The sequence below is a fragment of the Mobula birostris genome, chromosome 4 (assembly GCF_030028105.1).
Source record: "Mobula birostris isolate sMobBir1 chromosome 4, sMobBir1.hap1, whole genome shotgun sequence".
NCBI lineage: Eukaryota > Metazoa > Chordata > Chondrichthyes > Myliobatiformes > Myliobatidae > Mobula > Mobula birostris.
Window position 1 is genome coordinate 41208631 of NC_092373.1, and position 26856 is coordinate 41235486.

At 40.5% G+C, this 26856-nt stretch overlaps 1 protein-coding gene across 1 annotated transcript in view; it reads left to right on the forward strand.

Moving 5' to 3' along the window:
- The first annotated feature begins 5665 nt into the window (after positions 1 to 5665).
- Positions 5666 to 26856, forward strand: part of psmd2 (proteasome 26S subunit ubiquitin receptor, non-ATPase 2) — a 74798-nt gene continuing 53607 nt past the window's right edge. The window contains exons 1-3 of the mRNA XM_072255241.1: positions 5666 to 5837; positions 25562 to 25618; positions 25919 to 26083. Coding sequence (XP_072111342.1) covers positions 5721 to 5837; positions 25562 to 25618; positions 25919 to 26083 — 339 coding nt within the window. The 5' untranslated portion in view covers positions 5666 to 5720. The remainder of the gene's footprint in view (positions 5838 to 25561; positions 25619 to 25918; positions 26084 to 26856) is intronic.

Sequence of the window (26856 nt, forward strand, 5' to 3'; positions counted from 1 at the left end):
CATCCTTATGTTGGGGGCCTTACTGACCAGGCTTATTGAGTTAGGGAAAGGAAGAGGAATGATGCACCATTGCCTGGCTGAGTGTAGGCTGTCAGCGATTTTAGCAAGTCCCCTTTAGTTCTTCACAAGTGCATTAGTGAGGGTTATGCAAACTTGATCAGGCATTTGCTGCATGAAGAGTTCTTTAAAAATAAAGCAAGGATGGTGATTTCCCTGGAGAGACGGAATGTGGTCCATGAGCTCCAATGGCTTAGCATCACCCAGGCCAGGCAAGGATAGCAACTGTTTGGCTTACTCAGACTCTGATAGTCCAAAAGTCTGTAAAAGTTGAGTTTTCAGCGATCGGTATTTATTGTGTTCAGGCAGGTGTTCGAGTAGACTCACCACTCTTGCAGCCATGATATTGCTGAGCAACACTACCACAAAGAAGAATCTGGTCTTGTTAGCAGTGATTTCTCGCAGCACACTTTGGGTCTTGGCTTGTACAAACCAAAAACTCTGGCAATTTCAAAGCCACTGCGCTGCCCAACATGTTCAATAACTCTGGAATCATTCTAGAGCTTCGGGGTCACCAATATAGGTTTTAGCAAATAAAAAGGGCAGAGGTGATTTATGTTTTAGAAAAACAGTGAAACTTATTGTACTCCAACCATTGAACACAAAGTGCAGTAAAAGTACTTTAGATAATGATGTCATCACATCAGACCAGCCTCATAAAGTGAACTCCAACTCAATGTTCACCAGCAACTTTGATGTAGAAACATAGAAAATAGGTGCAGGAGTAGGCCATTTGGCCCTTCGAGCCTGCACCGCCATTCTGTACGATCATGGCTGATCATCCAACTCAGAACCCTGTACCTGCTTTCTCTCCATACCCCCTGATCCCTTTAGCCACTAGGGCCATATCTAACTCGCTCTTAAATATAGCCAATGAACTGGCCTCAACTGTTTCCTGTGGCAGAGAATTCCACAGATTCACCACTCTCTGTGTGAAGAAGTTTTTCCTCATCTCAGTCCTAAAAGGCTTCCCCTTTATCCTCAAACTGTGACCCCTTGTTCTGGACTTACCCAACATTGGGAACAATCTTCCTGCATCTAGCTTGTCCAATCCCTTTAGAATTTTATACGTTTCAATCAGATGCCCACTCAATCTTCTAAATTCCAGTGAGTATAAGCCTAGTCCATCCAGTCTTTCATCATATGGAAGTCCTGCCATCCCAGGAATTAATCCAGTGAACCTTCTTTGTACCCCCTCTACGGTAAGAATGTCTTTCCTCAAATTAGGGGACCAAAACTACACACAATACTCCAGGTGTGGTCTCACCAACGCCTTGTACAACTGCAGTAGAACCTCCCTGCTCTTGTACTCGAATCCTCTTGCTATGAATGCCAGCACCATTCGCCTTTTTCACCGCCTGCTGTACCTGCATGCCCACTTTCAATGACTGGTGTACAACGACACCCAGGTCTCGTTGCACCTTCCCTTTTCCTAATTGGCCACCATTCAGATAATAATCTGTTTTCCTGTTCTTGCCACCAAAATGGATAACCTCACATTTATCCACATTAAATTGCATCTGCCAAGAATTTGCCCACTCACCTAACCTATCCAAGTCAGCCTGCATTCTCTTAGCATCCTCCTCACAGCTAACACTGCCACCCAGCTTCGTGTCATCCGCAAACTTGGTGATGCTGCATTTAATACCCTCGTCTAAGTCATTAATATATATTGTAAACAACTGGGGTCCCAGCACTGAGCCTTGCGGTACCCCACTAGTCACTGCCTGCCATACTGAAAAGGTCCCGTTTATTCCCACTCTTTGCTTCCCGTCTGCCAACCAATTCTCTATCCACACCAATACCTTACCCCCAATACAGTGTGCTTTAAGTTTGCACACTAATCTCCTGTGTGGGACCTTGTCAAAAGCCTTTTGAAAATCCAAATATACCACATCCACTGGTCCTCCCCATCCACTCTACTAGTCACATCCTCAAAAAATTCTGAGATTCGTCAGACAGGATTTTCCTTTCACAAATCCATGCTGACTTTGTCCGATGATTTCACCACTTTCCAAATCAGCTGTTATCACATCTTTGATAACTGACTCTAGCATTTTCCCCACCACCGACGTTAGGCTAACCGGTCTATAATTCCCCGGTTTCTCTCTCCCTCCTTTTTTAAAAAGCAGGGTTACATTAGCCACCCTCCAATCCTCAGGAACTAGTCCAGAATCTAAAGAGTTTTGAAAAATTATCACTAGTGCATCCACTATTTCTTGGGCTACTTCCTTAAGCACTCTGGGATGCAGACCATCTGGCCCTGGGGATTTATCTGCCTTCAATACCTTCAATTTACCTAACACCACTTCCCTACTAACATGTATTTCGCTCAGTTCCTCCATCTCACTGGACCCTCTGTTCCCTACTATTTCCGGAAAATTATTTATGTCCTCCTTGGTGAAGACAGAACCAAAGTAGTTATTCAATTGGTTTGCTATGTCCTTGTTCCCTATGATCAATTCACCTGTTTCTGACTGTAAGGGACCTACATTTGTCTTAACCAATCTTCTTCTTTTCACATATCTATAAAAGCTTTTACAGTCAGTTTTTATGTTCCCTGCCAGCTTTCTCTCATAATCTTTTTTCCCTTTCCTAATTAAGCCCTTTGTCCTCCTCTGCTGGACTCTGAATTTCTCCCAGTCCTCAGGTATGCCGCTTTTTCTGGCTAATTTGTATGTCTCTTCTTTGGAATTGATACTATCCCTAATTTCCCTTGTCAGCCACGGGTGCACTACCTTCCCTGGTTTATTCTTTTGCCAAACTGGGATGAACAATTGTTGTAGTTCATCCATGCAATCTTTAAAGGCTTGCCATTGCATATCCACCGTCAACCCTTTAAGTATCATTTACCAGTCTATCTTAGCTAATCAACATCTCATACCTTCAAAGTTACCTTTCTTTAAGTTCAGAACCTTTATTTCTGAATTAACTATGTCACTCTCCATCTTAATGAAGAATTCCACCATATTATGGTCACCCATACCCAAGGGGACTCGCACGACAAGATTGCTAACTAACCCTTCCTCATTGCTCAATACCCAGTCCAGAATGGCCTGCTGTCTAGTTGGTTCCTCGACATGTTGGTTCAGAAAACTATCCCGCATACGTTCCAAGAAATCCTTTTCCTCAGCACCCTTACCAATTTGGTTCACCCAATCTATATGTAGATTGAAGTCACCTATTATAATTGCTGTTCCTTTATTGCACACATTTCTAATTTCCTGTTTAATGCCATCCCCAGCCTCACTACTACTGTTAGGTGCCTGTACACAACTCCCACCAGTGCTTTCTGCCGCTTAGTGTTATGCAGCTCTACCAATATTGATTCCATATCCTCCCGGCTAATGTCCTTCCTTTCTATTGCGTTAATCTCCTCTCTAACCAGCAATGCTACCCCACCTCCTTTTCTTTCATGTCTATCCATCCTGAATATTGAATATCCCTGAATGTTGAGCTCCCATCCCTGGTCACCCTGCAGCCATGTCTCTGTGATCCTAACTATATCATAGAAACTACAGCACAGAAACAGGCCCTTTGGCCCTTCTTGGCTGTGTCGAACCATTTTCTGCCTAGTCCCACTGACCTGCACACGGACCATATCCCTCCATACACCTCCCATCCATGTATCTGTCCAATTTATTCTTAAATGTTAAAAAAGAACCCGCATTTACCACCTCGTCTGGCAGCTCATTCCATACTCCCACCACTCTCTGTGTGAAGAAGCCCCCCTTAATGTTCCCTTTAAACTTTTCCCCCCTCACCCTTAACCCATGTCCTCTGGTTTTTTTCTCCCCTTGCCTCAGTGGAAAAAGCCTGCTTGCATTCACTCTATCTATACCCATCATAATTTTATATACCTCTATCAAATCTCCCCTCATTCTTCTACACTCCAGGGAATAAAGTCCTAACCTATTCAACCTTTCTCTGTAACTGAGTTTCTCAAGTCCCGGCAACATCCTTGTAAACCTTCTCTGCACTCTTTCAACCTTATTTATATCCTTCCTGTAATTTGGTGACCAAAACTGAACACGATACTCCAGATTCGGCCTCACCAATGCCTTATACAACCTCATCATAACATTCCAGCTCTTATACTCAATACTTCGACTAATAAAAGCCAATGTACCAAAAGCTCTCTTTACGACCCTATCTACCTGTGACGACACTTTTAGGGAATTTTGTATCTGTATTCCCAGATCCCTCTGTTCCACTGCACTCCTCAGTGCCTTACCATTAACCCTGTATGTTCTACATTGGTTTGTCCTTCCAACGTGCAATACCTCACACTTGTCAGTATTAAACTCCATCTGCCATTTTTCAGCCCATTTTTCCAGCTGGTCCAAGTCCCTCTGCAGGCTCTGAAAACCTTCCCCACTGTCTACTACACCTCCAATCTTTGTATCATCAGCAAACTTGCTGATCCAATTTACCACATTATCATCCAGATCATTGATGTAGATGACAAATAACAATGGACCCAGCACTGATCCCTGTGGCACACCACTAGTCACAGGCCTCCACTCAGAGAAGCAATTCTCTACCACCACTCTCTGGCTTCTTCCATCGAGCAAATGTCTAATCCAATTTACCATCTCTCCATGTATACCTAGCGACTGAATTTTCCTAACTAATCATATTCATTAATAACTATCTGCACATTCAATTCATCCACCTTGTTACGAATGCTCCTTGCATTGACACACAAAGCCTTCAGGCTTGCTTTTACAACACTCTTAGCCCTTATACAATTATGTTGAAAAGTGGCCCTTTTTGAAGTGTGTGTTGCTCCAACTCAATGTCAGTGGCTGTGAGTTACGTATGTTTCCACCAACTGCATCACCCTACATTTCTATCATGGCAAGAAGTAGAGGGGTAAAAATAAGAAGGTGATGATTAAGAGAATGCTAATCTTTAGTTGTTGACTTGACTGGCTACACTTCCTTCTCTAGTACTACCAGCCTTATTATTCCAGATTATACTCCACATAAAACATTTCAAAGACTTTTAGCTAAAATATAGTCACTAGAGTTTCTACAAATACTGGAAGTCTTGAGCATTCACACAAAATATGGGAGAAACTCAGCTAATCAGACAGCATCTATGGAGGGGAGTAAACAGTCATCGTTTTGGGCCAGGACACTTCATCAGATGGAAATGGAAAGGGAGCCAGAATAAGAAAGTGGGTGGAGAAGCTGACAGGTGTGAGTAGAAATCTGCATTTCCCCACCACCACCACCACCATCTCACTTTCTTATTCTGGCTTCTGTCCTCTTGCTTTCCAGTCCCGATTATGTGTCTTGAACATGAGCTAACCAAAGGAAGAACTATCCCTAACTAATTCACACCTTGGGGGCTACTGAGGTTAAACCATTCAAACTCCCCCCCCCCCATGCACAGATATTCCTCTTACGGATTTTACAGCCAATTTCTAGATTTTTCTCTCGTTTCTCCACCTTTATTTCCCTGTGTTTTTCTCGTGATTTTGTTCTTTTTTCGTTGCATCATCTCCGTCATGACCCTGCTGTGACCGAAGTCCGTGACGTGCTCAGCTCCGGCGCCTTTGATGGACAGCTGGAGAGCACGAGCTGCCGTCGCGCGGTGACAGCGCCGGCCCCCTGCAGCTCCTTTCCCGGCATCCACCAGGAGGGCCGTGCACCGCCATGGACGACGCGAGGAAGGGCCAGCAGCCGGCGGCGCGCCGGGGCGACGAGAAGCAAGCTGCTGCTAAGGAGAAGGACAAGAAGGCCAATGGCGAGAAGGAGCAGGAGCAAGAGCTGGTAATGTATCTGTTGGGCGAGTGACGGTCGTGTTCGCCGCTCGTGGGTTTGCTGTGTCACTGTGGACACAATGCTGGTGTGTGCAGAGTCACTGAGGCCCGAGCTGAGGCCTGTTGAGCCCGGACCCATTCCACCGCTGCCGTTCCTTCAGCATCTTCCCGACAGCACCCCAAATAATCTCTTGTTTCGGAAACATATCGCTACGTGCGAGTGAGCCGGGCCCGGGCTTCTCTGAAGAAGCTAGGCCGCAATCAGTGCCTCTCAACTGCTGTCGCGATAAATGTTTATATCGGTTGGACGTGCCGTTTAGTTTGGCTGCAAATGTGCTGAATTTATATAGTGTTTATATTCACAACGGTTTCTGGATGTTTGCAACATCTCTTTGTGAAGTCTGTTTTAACGAATAAGATTGTATGAGATTTCATCAACTTTACACTGTCTTCGACGTTTTCAGGTGAGTTAAACCTCACCTTTCGATGATCTAATTTGGCAATTTAGGTCATTCAGGAAGTCCCGAGCTCATGGTTTTTCTCTAAATACGAGCTTAAAACATCGAGACTATTTGGGCAACTCTGAAGGAGCTCATTGGAAAGTGTTTTAAAAGCAAAGTTCCTGAAAATATGTGGTACCAGCTGTACCTCAATGATTGTTATTGGAGTCATTGCAGATGTCAGTTGGTGGCTCCGTGATCTGCCTGTATCTGTCAGTGACTGTATAAAATCTGCAGGTTGGCAAAACTAATATAGAATGCTGTGTTGATGAGCCTTTTTGTGGAGTCAACACGGAGCCATGTTGAGTGAACACAGCCTCGTATGCTGATGGGTACAATCTGTTTGTGGTTGACCATTGCAAGTTTAATTATGTAATTAAACAAAAGGTTTGCACTCAAGATTCCAATGATGTGGAACTCTTGTGATCTGACTAGTGACACACACAGATTTTACTCTGCTGGATGTAGAGTCATGTAGATGATACTCATTAGTATCCAAACAGACTTTTAATCTGTTGTTTTACACATTGCAGAGTAATGTAATGCTTTTTCCAGTGAATATAATGAGCTTAAAGAGAGCTAGAAATAAAACTCCAGACCCTGTCTCTGGTCATGGACCTACAAACGTACTGGATTGCAGCTTAGGGTAGCACAGCCAAGGATGTGCTTTAGATGCCACAGTTTCAAGTGTTTGTAAAATAGTCATAGTCATACTTTATTGATCCGAGGGAAATTAGTTTTCATTACAGTTGCACCAACCAAGAATAGAGTATAAATATAGAAGTATAAAACCATAAATAATTAAATAATAATATCTAAATTATGCCAGGAAATAAGTCCAGGACCAGCCTATTGGCTCAGAGTGTCTGACCCTCCAAGGGAGGAGTTGTAAAGTTTGATGGCCACAGGCGGGAATGACTTCCTATGACGCTCAGTGTTGCATCTCGGTGGAATGAGTCTCTGGCTGAATGTACTCCTGTGCCCAACCAGTACATTATGTAGTGGATGGGAGACATTATCCAAGATGGCATTCAACTTGGACAGCATCCTCTTTTCAGACACCACCGTCAGAGAGCTGTAGGATTTAAGTCTATACATTGAGAAAAATTAATTTTGTGGCATTGGTCTTAAAATTTGGAAGTAAGTAAAAGCAAAATTGTTGAATTTATTGCACTTGGGTTTTATCCCACTGTTACCTTCCCATCTGGCATAAGAACTTATTTCATAAGATCTGTTATGTAGAGTTTCTTTACTGATCACATCTGTAACTTTAAAATACTTACCATATTCTGACATCCCAGTTACTGTTTTCAATAATATTTTAAACTTCTTAAGCATACAGTGACTTAACAAGGCAAGCCTTTCTGTGATCCAAATATTTCATCTTGGAGCCACATTGTATAGTATCTCCCCAAAAATATAGAGTGTTGTCAGATAAAAGATTTGATGGAGTTGTTTGACTTCTGCTATGATACTTATTTGTATAATAAGGACTATCCTAGTTCTGGTTTTAAGTAAGTTAGATAAAGCGGTATTTGTATGTTAAAACAGGTAATGATAGTGACAATAAATATGCAGAGACTTGATTGAGATCTGAACAGATTTATTGTACAAACTTTGGCTATGAATTGAATCACAGAGCATTGGCTAACTGACCAGTGCCATGTTGGAGCTTCCAAAATGAATCACATCGTATGTCTGGATGGCCAGTGTCAGATGTAGGCTGCAATTTTATTTTGGAAGCTCTGTGCTATTACCTTAAACTGCATTATGTATCCATACATTTTGAGACTCGTATATGTTTTGTAAATTTCACATTGGTGGTGATCTTAAGTCAAGACCAAGGAAGTTTCACCTGGGCACAATTAAGCATTTGTGGATCTTTGGCCCACAGCCCCCCCTAAACCTCAACTATCCATGTACGCAGATTGGACAAGTTTAGAGGATGTGAATTCTGTGTGCCACCTTCATTTATCAGTGTTATGGAACAGAGGGACATAGCAGAGCAATGCAAGTACGTAGTTCATTGAAAGCATCACTGACTGATGAGGTGGCATTTGGCACACTGGTCTTCATCACTCAGGCCATTGAGTGTCAGAGTTGGGAAGTCGTGTCACAGTTATGAGACATTGGTGAGAGTGCACTTAGAGTATTGTGTATCTTTGGTTACCTGTTAAGGGTAAGCTGTTATTAAACTAGAAATGGTGCAGAAAAAGATTTACCAGGATGTTGCCTGAACTTGGGGGCCTGAGTAACAAAGAGAAGTTGCATTGATTAGGACTTGATTCACTGGAACGTAGGAAATTGAGGCATTCAAAGTAAATTCAACCAGAGTGCAGAAGGCATCAAACTGTGCAAATGCAAATATAAATAAATGACAAGAACTTAAAAGAGATGAATAGTCTTTGAAATTGAGTTCCTTGGTAGTGGAATATTTCAATGATGGAACAAGTGAAGTTTAGTGTAATTCTCCCCTTTTGTTCAAGAGTCTAATGTTTGAGGGATAGTAACTGCTCTTGAACCTGGTGGTGTGAGTTGTGAGGTTCTTCTACCTTCTACCCAATGGCAGCAGCAAGGAGAGTATGACCTGGGTGGTGGGGATCCCTGGTGATGGATGCTCACTTTTTTATGACAGCATTTCATGAGGATGTGCTCAATAGTTGGGAGGGCTTTACTTGTGATATACTGGGCTGAATCTGCTTATTTTTGTAGGATTTTCCATTCAGAGGCATTGGCATTTCCATACCAGGCTATGATGCAGCCAGTCGATGTACTCTCCACTATACATCTATAGCAATTTGTCAAGGTTTTTGATGTCATGTCAAATCTCTGCAAACTCCTAAGGAAGTAGAGGCACTGCCATGCTTGTAACATCAACAAATTTAAAGTTGCTAACCCTCTCTACCTCTGATCCCTTGGTGAGGACTGGCTCATGGACCTCCAGTTTCCCTTTCCTGAAGTCTGTAATCAGTTGCTTGGTCTTGCTGACACTGAGGAGGTGAGGGAACCCCGTCATTCCCAAAGCACACCTTAGTCATGAGCTACCCTGAAGGCATATTGAGAATCAGTGTAGATGCTTGCAGATTTGTTGGGGAAGATGCAGGCACGAGTGAGGGCAAATAACTCAGCTTTTTGTCCTGACATGGCTGGTTGAAAGGCTGCCTGCTCGAGCACCATGTCATCTGTGATCACAGCATAGCTGGAACATCTCTGGCCTTGAGGGCCCACGGAAGAACTACCATGGACATACAAGGTTATGTCGGGGTCCTGTAGGGGTTGGTCCGTGAGGTCCTCGTGGGCGGTAGTGAGGAGTTGATTTCACAGCACGCAATCGTGTTCAGAATCATTTGTAACCTGCGGTGGCGACGTTAGGAAATTGGTCGGGTTTAAAGTGGAGCAGTGAGAAAATGTCAGCAGCGGGTTGCTCAGTAAGGCTGTCTCATAGCAGTTTTGTCGTGCCTGAGTGAGGTGCTGCGTCTGTTGGGAGGTCAAAAGTTCCGGCATTGAGTGGGAAGAGAGCACATTTACAGGCTGATGTAGGGTAATATTAGAAGCTGCAGTTACCAGGGTATATACTGCCTTCCTTGAAACTCCACCCATAGGGGTTGTGTCCGTTGGTATGTTCGTTCAGACCCTTCGAACCCCGAGAGGGCAATGATGGCCCTGGAAAACCAGAATCCATGTTCTGACACTATCTCATGATCGAGAGTGGAAGCGGTTGCCCCCGTATCAATCATAAATGTAAGTTAAATTCCATCTACCTGACGGATTATGTTGGGTTCCTCTTGCAGGTTGCTCCTCACAACGGGCAACATTTTCAAGGGTCAGTTAGCAAAAGGATTGTTCCTGGAGAATGGGGTGACTGCCTGGTTTGGCCTTGGGCGTCTCTGCTGAAACCAGGGGCACCTTGCCTTCCAGTGTCCTGGTCGGCCACAGTTAAAACACGCTCCAGGCTGAGCTCCCCCCGGCATGGGCACTTGCTGAGGTGGCCCATTTCTTCTCTCGGGGATAAGGTCATTGGGGTTGTCATTTATTGCCATCAGCTGGCCAGGTCCTGGGGCGCAGGGGGTCATCTTGCAGGGGGTAAGGCCAATCAGGGAATTGATCCCAATCCTGGTCTCCTGGTTACAGTGTATGGCCACGATGCCGGCCACTATCTGACCTCCGTCGGTGTCCCTCACCCCATTGGACAAAATCACGCTTGACTGCAACTCCCTTTGAGGCGGATCTGGACTCCGTGCTGGAATCCCAGTAGTAAGCTATGGCCCGCCGCATCTGATTACAATCATTATCTGGCCAGTCCGTATTGTTGGTCTTAATCATCATGGCTAACTTAAAAGGGAGACATTGGAGTAGCAGCACATTAAATTGAGGGGAAGTATTCCTATTATTAAAGATCTGGTCCCCCACATAAGTCTGATACAAAGCACTCCCGGTAATCTAACCCTGATTCCCCGGGTTTCGGTTTACATTCTAGTACCTTGGTAATGTTAACAGATGGTTGCAGTGCCTTTTCCAATCCCTGGATTATCTGGTTGGTCTGATTTTCAAAGCTTGACACTTGGCACCCCCCCCCCCCCCCACCTCTTGCTATGTAAACATAACTTTGCTGGATCAAATAATGACGGCACAAAAAGATTGTTACTTATCTTTTCACCCATTTATTTCTTCGAGCTCAGACGGCGAGTGAACTTGGACCCGACATCAGGGACAGAACCTTTCTCATCTCCCCGGAGGTTCTACAAGTTCGCTGCCTGATGTCAGAATTGTCAGAAGTTATAAGACCACCGACACAAAAGAACAATCAGTTTGATAACCATTCCGGTCAAGTCAATGGACTGTTGATACAAAAGTATACTCCAGCCACCTTAATTAAAGAAAAGAATGTCCTACCTGGTTTGCTGGAGCCACAACTTAATTACAAAGATAAGAACATCTGTCAAATTTGTGCTTTAATTAAGAAAGGAATGTTCTGTCTAATTTCCATCAGGTACTGCTTTTTGTCAGAATTAAAAGGTGTGAAAAGCCCAGAGACATCTTATGTGGATCTGGGCAAACTTTGACCCTTACCTTGCTCCAAAGAAAGCAGCTGTGAGACATTATTCAAACACACTGCAGTCATAGACATAGTCAGTACTGAATCCATTGTTTACAGGAATGTGAGAATCCCCCATTCCCTTAAACTTCATCAGCTAAGGCTATGTCCACACTACGCCGGATAATTTTGAAAACGCCGGTTTTGAGTAAAAACGACAGGCGTCCACACTAGGCGTTTTTCAAAATATCTCTGTCCACACCAAACGGAATATTTGGGCGAATCTACTCCTACTGGGCATACGCAGACACATCTACAGAAAACAAGCGAAGAGGAAATGGTATAATATTTACGTTTCTGCGGCGGCGTTGTGCTATTTCTATAGAATAAAACTAGAATACCAACAACAACAGCGAAGGAAAGTTTTCAACAATGTCTTCGAGGAATACAAAGAAAACTTCCACTGGAAAAATCAGACCGGACTTCTCCGTTTAGACAGACAATGAGGTCGAGCTGTTTCTGTGAGTTACAAACGACTATAAAGTCAGCAAAGCAGTGGAGATGTTTAATTCCAAACAAACTATTAACGTAGACAATAAAGTAAACAACACACGCATGAAGCTGTCCTCTACCCAAGATCAACAAGTCAGTGGAATTTTCTACCGCCAGACCTGCACAGTATTTCTGACATTAGTATTTTTAAAGATAGATTCAATCAAATCAATTTAGGGGATCTAGTCAAAAAAGCTCACTTTACAATTTAACTCTCACGCTGTTCACACCTACTGCGCGTTATAACAGCGGTGGTCAGTCAGCAACAGTGCTGGCCTGGAGACCCCAGGGTACAGGAGATTGAGGGTACGACCACCGCAGACTGGGAGACCAGAGGGTACAGGCAGAAGAACAGAGGATGCAAACAGAGAAACTGAGAGGACCAGCTTGAAAGCCATGTCCAGTTTAAATTCCATGCGGAATATTTTGGAGGATCAAGAACCAAGAACCAAGAACAGCCGTCTGGCAGTGCTTGCGCAGTCCCAAGCAGAAGCAGAAAAAGTATTGTTGTTGTGGTGTTGCCATGACAACGTTTTAAAATCTTTCCGTTTACCCCGTACATGCTAGAACGCGAAACAATCGCTTTCAAATTTACACACTCTGGAGAATGTTTTCGAAAATCTCCATTTTCGGGGGATGAAAATGCCGGTTCAGTGTGGACGGAGGGTCAAAACGAAGAGAAAAGGCTTCATTTTCAAAATTATCCGGCGTAGTGTGGACGTAGCCTAAGTCTGGTATCCCGGTTCTGCCTTCTATTTCCGTCCCTCATCCACAGATAATATCATGCAACATGTATAATGATACATCTGAATTGTGTTCCACACATATTGTGCAAGAAGTGCTGGTTTCTCTTTTCTGTCAGGGTCATGATTCATTATCGTGATCATCTCTTGTGTCTTCCATGGGGCATAGACAGGATAACCACTGGCTGATCTTGCTTCCCCGCCCTGGGATTTGGCATCATTCGGATAGTTAGCTGTCTCTGGGGTTCGGGTGGGGGACTGCTCTCGGGGACTGAGCTTATCCGTTCTTCGGTATCACCTTGTGGGATGATTGGATATGGGAGCTTTGTCCTCCCCTTTCCCCTTTGTTTCACCCTTCCTCCCACGGTGTCAGAGAACCCCAGAGATATTTCAGGTCCCCGGGTCTTATTATTAGCCAGTCTTTATCGTGATCACTTTCATCAAACAGACATGCTCCTGGGATCCAGTATCTCATTTCCTATTTGTCCCTGCACTTGTAGCTTTTGGCCCTCAGTTTTATTCCTCGACCAAGGCTTTCCATTTGTTACTGCAATTCTTTTTCCAGACCATTTTTATGGCTTGGTCACAGCTTGTCACATCCCAAGACCCTCCCCATGGGCACACTTTGTCCCTCAGTTTCTTATGTAAGGTACCACTTAAAACACGTAAATCTCTTCTTTATCATGAAACAGCTCATACTTTTTGCCTAGTGAAGTTCCTGTACTATTTTTTATGACACAATAGGTCATGTCCCATGTTTTTGTCTTTTTACCAGGCACGGTGTCTTCTGCTCAATTCTCCTGGTTTCTTTACCAGACCTTGATTCTTACCTGACTTTAATTTTTACCCAATACCTGCACATGCTACGTACTGTTCAATTTTCCTGCTTCCTTTACCTGACTTTAATTCTTAGACTCTTAAGTTTTACCCGACACATGGCACCTGTCCAATTGTATGGTTTTTATCCTTTTTTTTTAACCAGACACGGTGTCTACTGCTCATAACTCTTACCCGACACCTGTCAGGTTTTCAATTTTCAAATAGTTGTCCTACCTTATATGAGTCTCTTGGCAGATTTGACCTGGGTCCCATTGAGGTCCAGGTGAGGGGCAGAGACTCACACCAGTATCGTAGGGAGCGAGCGACAAAGACAATTTGTCTTTGCGGGCCCAATCGGTCCCCATAGATAGGATGTTTGGTCTGTCGCTTACTCAGCCTGCCGTGTCACAGTCCCTATGTTGGTACCCTGCTCGCAGTGCCAAATGTGGAAGTCAAATCCGGATAAACTCACTTGGAGACCCTTTATTCAAAGCCTCGGGGGCACTTTGGACAGTCAGTGACTGTTTCTGCTCAGTCCACCAACTAACTGGCAGTTCCTCTTGCAGGATAGATATAGTTGCTCGCATACACACACACAGGACAGGCTGGAGCTTATTTATGTGAATGACAGTACAGAGAGACAAATTACAGAACAGATGTAGTTGCTCACATACACAGGAGCAGATCTTATCTATGTGCATGACTGCACAAAGAGGCAAGGACCTTGAAGCCCTAACTGCCTAACTACAAGGAGAAATACTGCTCAACATTGAATAGCAAGATTAGCACATCTGTTGATCATCAGTAGTTTCTTGCAGAAAAACAGGCTGCTATGTTTAACCGACCGTGTTAACCCTTTACATACTTTATCACGGGGGGAGGGAGAGAAGAAAAACTGGCATTGAGAAAGCAGAGGCTTATTAATATTCTATATTGTATTTCCAGGTACATTTATTATCAAAGTGTATACTGTATACAACATTAAGATTCGTCTTCTTGCAGGAAGTCACAAAAACAAAGAAACACAATAGAACCCATTTTTTAAAAAATCCCCACACTACGAAGACTGTCAGACCTCCAATGTGTGAAGAAAAAAGAACAAATTGTGCTACCAATAAAAAAAGCAAACAAATACCACACAGTATCAACCAGAGTCCCTGAGAATGAGTCCACAGCCATGGAATCAGTTCATCACTCAGGCAAATGAAGCTAGTTCAGAAGTCTGATGGCTGCAGGCCATAGCCACAGAGCCAGTTCAGTGCTGCAGCAAGTGCTGATGGATGCAGGCCATAGCTGCAGAGTCAGTTTGGTGCTGAAGCACCTTCATCAAACTGTGCAAAGTTTTTAAAAAACTAAATGAAGTTCAGAGTCTCCAAAAGTGAGTCCACAGCTGTGGAGCTCGTTCAGCACTGAGGCGAGTACAGTCCATCCAAGAGACTTGTGGTTGCAGGCCATAACAGCTCCTGATCCTGGCAGTGTGGACAAGACTCCTGCATCTCCCATCTGATGTTAGTGGTGGGAAGAGAGGGAGACTGGTCAAACATAGGCAGATAGTGCTGAATACCTGTTCTTTTTCCGCTCTCATCCTTGATGATTTTAATCTGGCTCAATGTCTTAATCGGCACACAGTAATGGAGCTGCTCATGGGTTCCTGTTCTGCTTTACAGCCATACCGACACTCTAGTTCAGTGGTCCCCAACCACCGGGCTGCAAAGCATGTGCTACCGGGCCGCGCAGAAACAATATGATTTGGCGATATGAAACGGTATGAGTCAGCTGCACCTTTCCTCATTCCCTGTCACTCCCACTGTTGAACTTGAATGCACGCAAAGTCATTACCCACGCGTGTCATCAGTCAGACATTAACCTACAACTACTCTGAGCAAAAAACAAATGTCGCTTGAGAGTTTCTTTGGAAGAGGTGGTAGGGGACATAAAAGACTTAACGATGATAACGCAGAGACAGCTGAGACCGAGACTGCGAAAAAAAACAAAAAAAAAAGCTTCCTTCAAAAGAAAATACGACGAGTCGTACATAAAATATGGCTTTATTGTGACTGGTAACTCGCAAGCTCCAAGCTCCCTGTGTGTGATATGTGTAGACAAGCTGTCTAATGAGGCAATGAAGCCCTCAAAACTGCTTCTGCACCTTGAGTCCAAGCACTCTGCACTTAAAGACAAAGCCATTGAGTTTTTTGAGCAGAAAAAACTTGAGCAAGCAGGACAGAAGCAATTGCTGAGAGCCATCACCTCCACCAATGCTGCTGCTCTGAGAGCGTCGTACTTAGTGGCTAGCCGTATTGCTAAGGCTAAGAAGCCTTTCACTGTTGGTGAAGAATTGATTCTGCCTGCTGACAAGGACATGGGCAGTACACTTCAGTGACTAGGAGTGGATAGCAAAACTCGCTTATCTGTGTAACATCTTCAAACTGCTCAATGAACTCAATCTGTCACTTCAGGGGAGAATGACAACTGTTTTCAAGTTGGCAGATAAAGTGTCTGCTTTCAAAGCCAAACTGTAACTGTGGGGACGGCGAGTGGACAGGGGCATATTTGACATGTTCCCAACATTAGCTGGGATTTTGGGAGAGGCTGAGGCTGCCCCGTCCTTCTCACAGCTGGTGCGCGTTCACCTATCTTCTCTGTCAACAGAATTTGAGCGTTACTTCCCAACCGCAAATGACCCAAGATGTGCAAAGGAATGGGTCTGTGACCAATTTTTAAATGTCCCTGGTGAATCGTCCATGTCAGCGCAGGAAGAAGATCAACTCCTTGTGCTTGCAAATGACGGTGGGCTGAAAAGTATGTTTGACAGAACATCTCTGTCGGCATTCTGGATCAAAGTCAAGGCTGAATATCCTGAGATAGCTGCGAAAGTGTTGAAAACATTGCTTCCATTTCCAACATCATATCTCTGCGAAGCAGGGTTTTCTGCAATGAATGCAATGAAAACTAAATTGCGGAATAGGCTGGACATAAGGAACCCCCTTCGAGTATCGCTGTCTCCCATCACCCCTTGATGGGACCGTCTTGTTGCAGGGAATCAAGCCCAGGGCTCCCACTGATTCAGCGATATTGGTGTGTTGCAATGATTTTATATGTTCATAAGAGGAAAATATGTGCTGTGTGTTTAATATCCAAACGTTACTTAAAATGTTATGATGCTATTGACTTATAAGTGACTTATAATCGACTTATCACTATATTCATGCAGGAAAATGTGTGCTGTGTGTTTAATATTAAATTCATTAGATAAAACTTTTAGAAACAAAATTGAGTGTATTAGCCACTTATAAGTGACTTATAGTTGACTTATCACCTATATTTGGGTCATGATTAACACTTCCCTTGTCGGCCGGTCCGCAAGAATATTGTCAATATTAAACTGGTCAGCGGTGCAGAAAAGGTTGTGGACCCCTGCTGTAGTTCACCAAATTCCCCAGGAGATTGGAAAAGCACTAGATTGGTTTGTCGGCTCAAAGGTACAGCCTTAAAAGGGAAACTCCAGGCTGCAGTCGATTGCAGTTCAGAAGTATATCAGAAGAAGAACAATATCTACAGTGGTGCTAGAAAGTTTATGAACCCTGTAGAATTTTCTCTCTTTCTGCATAAATATGATGAAACAAGTCCTAAATCTAGATAAAGAATGTAATTAAATAAATAATGCTAAAAACATTATACTTGTTCATTTATTTATTGGGAAAAATTATCCAATATTACATGTATTTGTTTGAAAAAGTAGGTGAACCTCTGGGGTAATGCCTTTTACAAAGGGATGAGATTGGAGATGTGGGTTTTAGAGGTGCCCTGTCCTATTTTTAAAAAAATGTACCAAGTCAAGTTACTGACTGAGCCCGCTCTTCTCAAGAAACATCTGTTTATGTGCCGATGCTTTAGTCAAAACAACTTTCAGAGGACCTTAGAAGAAGAATTGTAGAGATGCATGAAGCTAGAAAAGGTTTCAAAGGCATTTCTAAAGATCTGAGTGTTCATCTGTCCACAATAAGAGAAATTGTCCACAAATGTAGGAAACTCAGTGCTATTGCTACTCTCTCTAGGAGTGGGCATCCTGCAAAGACCAAGAACACAATGTGCGATGATGAAGGAGGTGTAAAAGAACCTAAGGGTAATGGCAAAAGACCTGTAGAAATTTCTATAATTTTCTAAAGTCTTTGTTCATGTGTCCACTATAAGAAAAACACTGAATGGGAATGGTGTTCATGGAAGGACATCATGGAGGAAACCACTGGTCTCCAAAGATAACATTGCTGCACATCTCAGTTTGCAAAAGACCACCAGCATGTTCTGCAGTGCTTCTGGGACAATGTTCTGTGGACAGTTGAGACAAAAGTTGAACTTTTTGATAAAAATGCACACTGTTTGGAGGAAAAAGGGTACTGCAGACCAACACCAAAATCTCATCCCAACTGTGAAGCGTAGTGGAAGGAGCATCATGGTTTGGGGCTGTTTGCAATTGTTGAGGGAACACTGAATTCAAAATTGTATCAGGACATTTGATGTCAGGGTAGCAGTCCATTACCTGAAGCTTAATAGAAGTTGGGTAATGCAACTTGACAATGATCCGAAAGACAAGAGTAAATCAACAACAATGGTTTTAAAAGAAGAAAATTTGTGTTTTGGAATGGCTGAGTCAAAATCCTGACCTTAATACTATAGAAATGTTGTGGAAGGACTGGAAGCAAAAGGTTCATGCAAGGAAGCCCACCAACATCCCAGAGTTGCAGCAGTTTTGAAAGGAGGAACGGCCTAAAATTCGTCCAAGCTGATGTGCAGGACTGATCAATATTTATCAGAAACATTTGGTTGAAGTTATTGCTGTACAAGGGAGTCACTGAAAGCAAAGGTTCACATTCTGTTTCCAACAAATATATGTACTATTGGATCATTTTTCTCACTAAATAAATTAATTAACAAGTATGTTTTGTGTTATTTAATTGGGTTCTCGTTATCTAGTTTTAGGACTTGCATGAAGATTTTATCACATTTTAAGTCATGTTTATGCAGAAGTAGGGAAAATTCTACAGAATTCACAAAATTTCTAGCACCACTGTAGTAATTTTGTGAGCTGTCTGCAGCATATTGCCATTGGTTGCTGATGCCATATTTCCATATTTATTATGCATTTTACTTTCAAGGCCATGGGTAATATGGAGTTCATTCACTTTTTGTGCTGCAAATGCTCTAGAGGAGGAAAATTCTCACTTGTGCTGCTGAAAGATGGGTTACATTTAAACTTGCTAAAGAGTCTCAGCCCGAAACGTTGACTGGACTTTTTTCTACAGATGCTGCCTGGCCTACTGAGTTCCTTCAGCATTTTGTATGAGTTGCTTGGATTTCCTGCATCTACAGATTGTCTCTTGTTTGCAATGAACTTGTGTGGCTGAAGCATGATTCTTAATTAACAACTGTCGATTATTCTGAAATCATGCAAATTTCAATAACTGCTGTATATGGTAGTTATAGCAAAAAAAAACAGAGAGAGAGATATCCAGAAAATAATCAAGTAAATTATTTTGCCTTGTTGTTTTTGCTGCTTTTTTTATTCTGTGGATCATCATTGGCATGCTATTTTGGCAATGGAATGTGTGGTGACACCTGCAGGCTGCCCTGAGCACATCCTTGGATGTGCTAGCTGTTAACACAAGTGACACATTTCACTGTATGTTTTGATGTATGTGTGATAAATAAATCTGAAACTAAATCTGTTCTTGCTGATTAACTGCTGTAAGCCTAATATTTGGAATCCAAGGTTAAATCTGAATCAAAAACATTCAAAAATCATTTTCAAGATGTTTTCCGAAGTTTCTCTTTTCAATCTTTTTATTAATTTCAGTGTCATAAACATTACAGAAAATAGGTACAAAGAAATTGGGATTGCATTATTGATAAATAATTTATCCAAGTATGAGCTCAATTGACACATAATTAATGGGCCTCCCAAAATCTCAAAAAGTACGAATATAATATAGGAAAATATAAAGTGAAAATATAAAAATATCATGAAAAAAGAAAAAAAAAATTATACCCCAAAAGGAAAAAAATCTAACCCAACTAGAAGAAAACTAGGCAACACACATCAAAGTTGCTGGTGAACGCAGCTGGCCAGGCAGCATCTCTAGGAAGAGGTACAGTCAATGTTTCAGGCCAAGAGGGATTGCTCCCTACGTGACTCCCCTGTCCATTCGCTCCCCCCCCCCCCCCATCCCTCCCCACTGATCTCCCTCCTGGCACTTATCCTTTTAAGCGGAACAAGTGCTGCACATGCCCTTACACTTCCTCCTTTACCACCATTCAGGGCCCTAGACAGTCCTTCCAGGTGAGGCGACACTTCACCTGTGAGTCGGCTGGGGTGATATACTGCGTCCGGTGCTCCCGATGTGGCCTTCTATATATTGGCGAGACCCGACGCAGACTGGGAGACCGCTTTGCTGAACACCTACGCTCTGTCCGCCAGAGAAAGCAGGATCTCCCAGTGGCCACACATTTTAATTCCACATCCTATTCCCATTCTGACATGTCTATCCACGGCCTCCGGAGGATTAATTAGGAGGATTAATCTCTTTCTAATTCAATAATATGGATCTTCTAGCCATTAGTGTAACAAAAGCAATCATCCAACTAGCTGAAGGGGTCAGATGATGATGTTCTATCATTGATAAACGAAAGATTGCAGTAATAGGATGAGGTAAATCAATATTCAAAACAGTTGAAATAATATCAAAGATATCGTCCCAGTATTTCTTCTGCAAAGGGCAAGACCAAAACATATGAGTTAATGAAGCTATCTCAGAGTGACATCTATCACATACAGGATTTATGAGAATAATAACGAGCTAATTTATCCTTGGACATATGAGCCCTGTGTACTACTTTAAACTGTATCAACACATGTTTAGTGCATATAGAGGAAGAATTAACTAATTGAAATTTTTTTTGCCATTTCTCTATAGGTAAAGTAAGTTTAAGTTCCCTTTCCCAGTCGTTCTTAATTGAATTCGATACATCTGGATTTATTTTCATAATCATATTGTAAATAATTCCTATTGAACCTTTCTGAAAAGGATTTAAATCTAGAATTCTTTCCATTATATCCAATGAATATGAAATCGGAAAGGTAATAAGAACAGTATTTAAGAAGTTTCTAATCTGTAAGTATCTAAAGAAATGGGATCTAGGTAAATTATATTTATTAGATAATTGTTCAAAAGACGTGAAGCAGTTATCCAAAAATAAATCAGAAAAACGTATTATACCTTTAGTTTTCCAGATTAGATAGCCTTGATCCAAAAAAGAAGGTTGAAAAAGAAAATTGAATAGAATAGGGCTTGCTAAAATAGATTGATTCAATCCAAAAAATTTTCAAAACTGAAACCATATTCGAAGAGTATATTTAACTATTGGGTTATCCATATGTTTGTCCAATTTAGAAAAATCAAAGGGAAGCAGAGTCCCTAAAATAGAACCTAATGAAAACCCTGAAACACATTTACTTTCAAGGTTAACCCATTGTGGACTTGAAACTGTGTCCCAGTTCAATGTTCAAAATTTTAAATAATGAATATTAATTGCCCAATAATAAAATCTAAAGTTCGGCAATGCTAAACTGCCCTCCTTTTTGAGCTTCTGTAAGTATCTTTTACCTAGTCTAGGATTTTTATTCTGCCATATGTATGAAGAAATTTTTGAATCAACATTATCGAAAAAGGATTTTGGGATAAAAATAGGCAATGCTTGAAATAAATATAGAAACTTGGGTAGAATCATCTTGACAGCGTTGATCTGACCAATTAAAGACAACGTCATTGGTGACCATTTAGTAAAGAAACCCTTAATCTGATCAAATAAAGGAAAAAAATTAGCCTTAAATTAATCTTTATGCTTCTTGGTGATTTTTAACTCCTAAGTAAGTAAAATAATCAGTAACTAATCTAAATGGTGAGGATTTATAATTTCGGACCTGCATGTTTAACGGAAAAAGTTCACTCTTATTAAGATTCAGTTTGTAGCCAGAAAATTTGCTAAACTTAGCCAACAAAGATAAAATTGCAGGAATGGATTTCTCTGGGTCAGAAATATATAGTAGTAAATCATCTGCATATATTGATAACTTATATATCTCATTTCCATGAATAATACCTAAAATCTTTGGTGAATCTCGGATAGCAATTGCTAGAGATTCTAAAGTGATATCAAATAATACAGGACTTAAAGGACAATCCTGTCTAGTACCACGAGATAATCGAAAAAAGGGAGATCTTTGATTATTAGTAAAAACTGAAGCTAGAGGAGTATGATATATCAGTTTAATCCAAGATATAAATATCGGACTCAAGCGTACTGAATAAATATGGCCATTCAACTCTGTCAAAGGCTTTCTAATGAAATGACACATTCTGGAGTTCTAAGTCAAGGAGTGTAGACAATATTCATTAATCTCCTAATATTAAAAGATGAATAACGATTTTTAATAAATCCAGTTTGATCCTCAAATATTTTGAGGCAATACCTTTTCTAACCTAGATGCTAATATTTTAGAAAAAAATCTTAGAATCTACGTTCAGCAGGGATATCGGTCTATATGATGCACAATCAGTAAGATCCTTTTTTTTAAATTAGGGCAATAGAGGCTCCATAAAATGATTGTGGTAGTTTACCTATACTGATTGCATCTTTAAAAATTCTACTGTATAACCATCTGGACCGGGTGATTTACCAGAATTCATTGAAGAAATAGCACTCTATTTCTTCATCCGTAATAGGTGTTTCTAACTTTAAGCGTTCTTTGGACATCAATTTTAGAAAGTTCAATTTCCTTAAAAAGTCAAACATCTCATTGGGATCTTGAGGAAATTCTGACTGATATAGAGATGTATAAAATTCTTGAAAAGATTTATTTATCTCGTCATGATCGACTGTCAAAGTATCATCAGGTTTACAAATTTTAATAATTTGACGTTTGACTGAAGCTGTTTTTAATTGATTAGCTAATAATTTACCAGATTTATCACTGTGTATATAAAACAAACTTCTTGTTTTCATTAGTTGGTTTTCAATTGATGATAAGAGTAAACTATGCTCCACTTGAAGTTCAACTATCTGTTTGTAAAGTTCCTCATTGGGAGCAATAGCATATTTTTTATCAATATCTTTGATTTTATCAATCAACACAAGTATTTCATTCTTAACTCGTTTTTTCAATCCAGCAGAGTAAGAAATAATCTGACCACGGATATATGTTTTAAATGTGTCCCATATAACCCCACTGGGAATTTCATCAGTAGCATTAGTTTTAAAAAAAAAAAGAAATGAATCTGATATTTAATGAATTTTACAAAATCCGAATCTTGAAGCAAATTAGAATTAAAACGCCATTGTCTAGTATAGAAGATACGTCTGTTAACTTGATAGAAAGATTCAAAGGTGCGTGATCAGAAATGGCAGTGATGTCATAGTTACAATCAGTCATGGGTGGAATTAAACGAGAGTCTTAAAAAAAAAAGTCAGTCCTAGAATAAGTATGATGTACACGTGAGAAAAATGAAAATTCTTTATCCTTAGGATGTAGAAATCTCCAGATCTCTGAGATTCTCGAATCGATCAGAAACGAGTTGATAATAGTAGCCGAATTGTTTGGTAAAGCCTGAGTAGATATAGATTTATCCATCGAGGGATTTAAACAACAATTAAAATCACCACCCATTATCAATATATAATCATTTAAATTAGGAAAGGAGGTAAATAATTGCTTAAAAGTTCTGGATAATCCACATTTGGGGCATAAACATTAACCATAACAACTTTTCTATTAAAAAGTAAACCAGTAATTAACAAAAATCTACCATTTGGGTCATAGAGCGTATCCTGATGCACAAATGCAATTGAGGAATCTATAAAAAATTGAAACTCCTTTCACTTTAGCTCTGGAGTTTGAATGATACTGTTTTCTTTCCAAAACTTGAAAAAGCACTGATTATCCTCTTTCCTCAAATTGAGTTTCTTGGGCAAAAATAATATAAGCATTCATTCTTTGGGATGCTTTTTTTAAAAAAAAATTCTTTTAATCGGATGATTTAATAATCCATTTGTATTCCAAGAAACAAGATTAATCCTCTGAGCCATATTTACCAAGAATCAACCTTTTGGTATGTAAAGTGTTAACCAAAGTTTAAACTCATGAAATCGGAAGAGGAATCAGCATTTGGAAAGGAAACAGAAGTTACGACACTGCAGACATTTTTGTAGTTCCAGATTAGCCCAACTGGAAAAAACAAACTAATAGTAAAAGTCCCCCTGCCCACCACCCGGAAAAAAACTGAACTAAGCCAAGAAAAAGCCAGAAGCCTAACTAACACTAAATCTACCCCTATTTCTCAAGAAGGCAGCTCACAAAATATGTGTTGGTAAGAAGAGTACCTAAGATCCGAAGCAGAAGAAAAACTACCCTATAACAACGAGATTCTGAAATTAGAATAAAAAAGAGATACCAATACATATTATTAAATATTGAATATTTGTAAGGGAGAATAGTTAAATGAAAAAAAGGTAATCTGGAGAAGTATTATGGGAAGAAGAACCCAAAAAGATGGCGGAATAAAAAAAAAACAAAAGGTATTGTGGGAAGAAGAAGACAAAACACCATCATGGTTATACGAGAAAAAACTTAATATTCCCCCTCATAAAATAAAAGATTTAAAATCCAACTAACAACTGTTTCGGAAATCATAAATTTATAAATATACAAATTAACGGGAAAAAAACTAATCCACCGATAAGGGAAAATTTAGGTAAAATATATTAAAAAAAAACAACGCTACCAATCAAAACCAGAAATCTTAAACTTATGAAGGTCAACCTTCATAAATGAATTATAAGTTTGGAAAAAAGACAAAAAAATCAAAACCAATATTGCGTGAATCGTACATTAATTAGACTGTGGCATCTGATTCAAGTTCATCCAAGAAACTTCGAGCAGCACTTGTAGAATTAAAGAAGCGTAGCCGGCTGTTCAGAGGAGAAATTCTTAGACACGCAGGGTACAATAACGCTGGTTTGAAACCTTTTTGGTAGCATTCCGACATCAGAGGTTTGAAAGTCAGTCGCACTCTCATCACTTAGGGACTGAAAATCTCAAACAACCAAAATTGATCTTGCAATTTAATCATTCCCTGCTTTCAGGTGACTCGAATTAGTTGCTCTTTAACATGAACATAATGAAATTGGATAATTATTGGTCTGGGTTTAGATTGAGGATCTGGTTTTCGACGTGAAATACGATGAGCACGATCGAGCAATGGAGGAACATCTGGGAATTCAGAGCTGAATGCAGCCTTTAGAAGTTTAGAAAAGAATAGGGTCTCCTTCCTTGACATCCTCAGGGAGACTAATTATACGTAAGTTCTGTCTTCTGGATGGATTTTCAAGATCAATAATCTTGGATTTAAGACTCTCCAGCTGTTTATCTGTCGAAAAAACTTTTAATTCCAAGCTCTGAATTTTTTGATCTCTGTTGCGCGCTTCCTCCTTTAAATTGGTAATCTTGTTTTTTTGCCGTGTAACTTCATGGTCAAGAGCATTAACCGCTTCCGTAATTGATTTAATCTCTTCTGTAACATTTCTGCGTATTTCTTCCGATTGTTCACGGAGCAGTTTCGACATTATCTCATAGGTTAATTCAGGTTGTTTGAGATCAAGTTTCTTTTTCCCGTTGCCATTGGCATCTTTTGCAGATTTAGATTCTCGAAGTTTAGATTTTGTGCTTCTTTACTCATATCTTCAAGATTCAGGATCTAAACTTACAAAAAAGAGAAAAGAAAAGGAAAAAAATTCTATTGTATGAATCTTTTAGTGTAGATAAAAGTAAATTAAATAAAGGTGCTCATGAATATAAAATGAAACAGTAATGGAGCGAAGCCAAGAAGTAACTTCACTCCATGAGTGCCTCCTTGAGAATCCCGTTTTCCCAAGTTTCTATTCTGTTCACACAGTGTGAAGCAGAGTTCAGTTTTCATGGGGTACTGTGTAACTATTTCACAATTTCCATTTTTTGTTGTCAACTATTTTTCAGTCTGAAGAGGATAAGCAGCTGCAAGAAGAGCTGGAGTTGCTTGTGGAAAGACTGAGTGTAAGTACACTTTCTGTTCTAAAAGCCGATTGTGTTCATTTTCTCTTCTGGAAAACATAAACGTACTGCAAAGAATAAAATATTAAACACTAATAGCTCAGCATGCATGATACACTTGACGGTCTTGAGTTTTAGATTCAATTTGTATAAGTCCTTTTTTGAAACCTTGCAAGTGCAACCTTCATCCTAAACACTTCAGTATCTTGTAACTGTATAACCTGTCTGGTGCCTTGAAAATTTCTAAGATGCCTTTAAAGGTGCCTTGAGTAAAACTGCATTCTTGGGCATTTTAATTCCTAGGAACCAAACGCTCAACTTTATCGAGCTGCACTGGAGGAGCTCCGAAGGCAAATTCGTTCTTCAACCACTTCCATGACATCTGTTCCTAAGCCACTCAAGTTCCTTCGACCACATTATGAAAAGCTGAAAGAAATTTATGAAGGAATGCCATCAGGAGAAAATAAGGTAACTTTAAGGTAGTTGTATCGGAAATTAGTTAAAAATTCATTTTGTTCTTTGCTGATTCATCAATAGGCAATGGTGTATGTATTCGCAAACTAAGGAGACATTGTACATTTGTTAAACCACAAGAAATCACTTTAATAGAGTCATTTAGAACATGCAATAGAAAAAAGTAAACAAATGGTTTGTGAAGTAGGAGTACAGGAAACAAATTAATATTTATAATCCACTAAACGAGCTGATCTGCACAATGCTGAACAAATTTTCATGTCTCCCCCTCCCCCACCCTCTCAACATACTTGTTTCTATTTTCTCCAACTCCAGTATGGACACAAGGCCTGGTCATTACTAAACCTAAGGGAAAACTCTGTCCTAGCACAAAGAAATTGTCCCTTTTTATATCTTTCCAAACCCCTTACACTGGTACCTTCTTATGCATTTAGTACCTGCGCAATAATCTCACCTTCCCCAGACAGATGTTTTTCACCATTTTCCACTATTATGGCTATAGACCTGTATTTCCTTAAATTTCTCAAAGGATTGTTGTGGACAGATTCTCTTGTATTTTATCGAAATAATCACACTGCAAGGAAATACAATGTAGTCTCACATTTCCATTTTTATTTTAGGGTATACTAATGAGGAATCACATTTAACTCTTTTCTTACACTCTACCCCTTAATTCCACATTAGTACTTTATAGGAAATTTATGGTAAGTACAAGTTAACTAGAATTATTATAATTTTATTTAAGCAGTGAGACTATAATATGAATT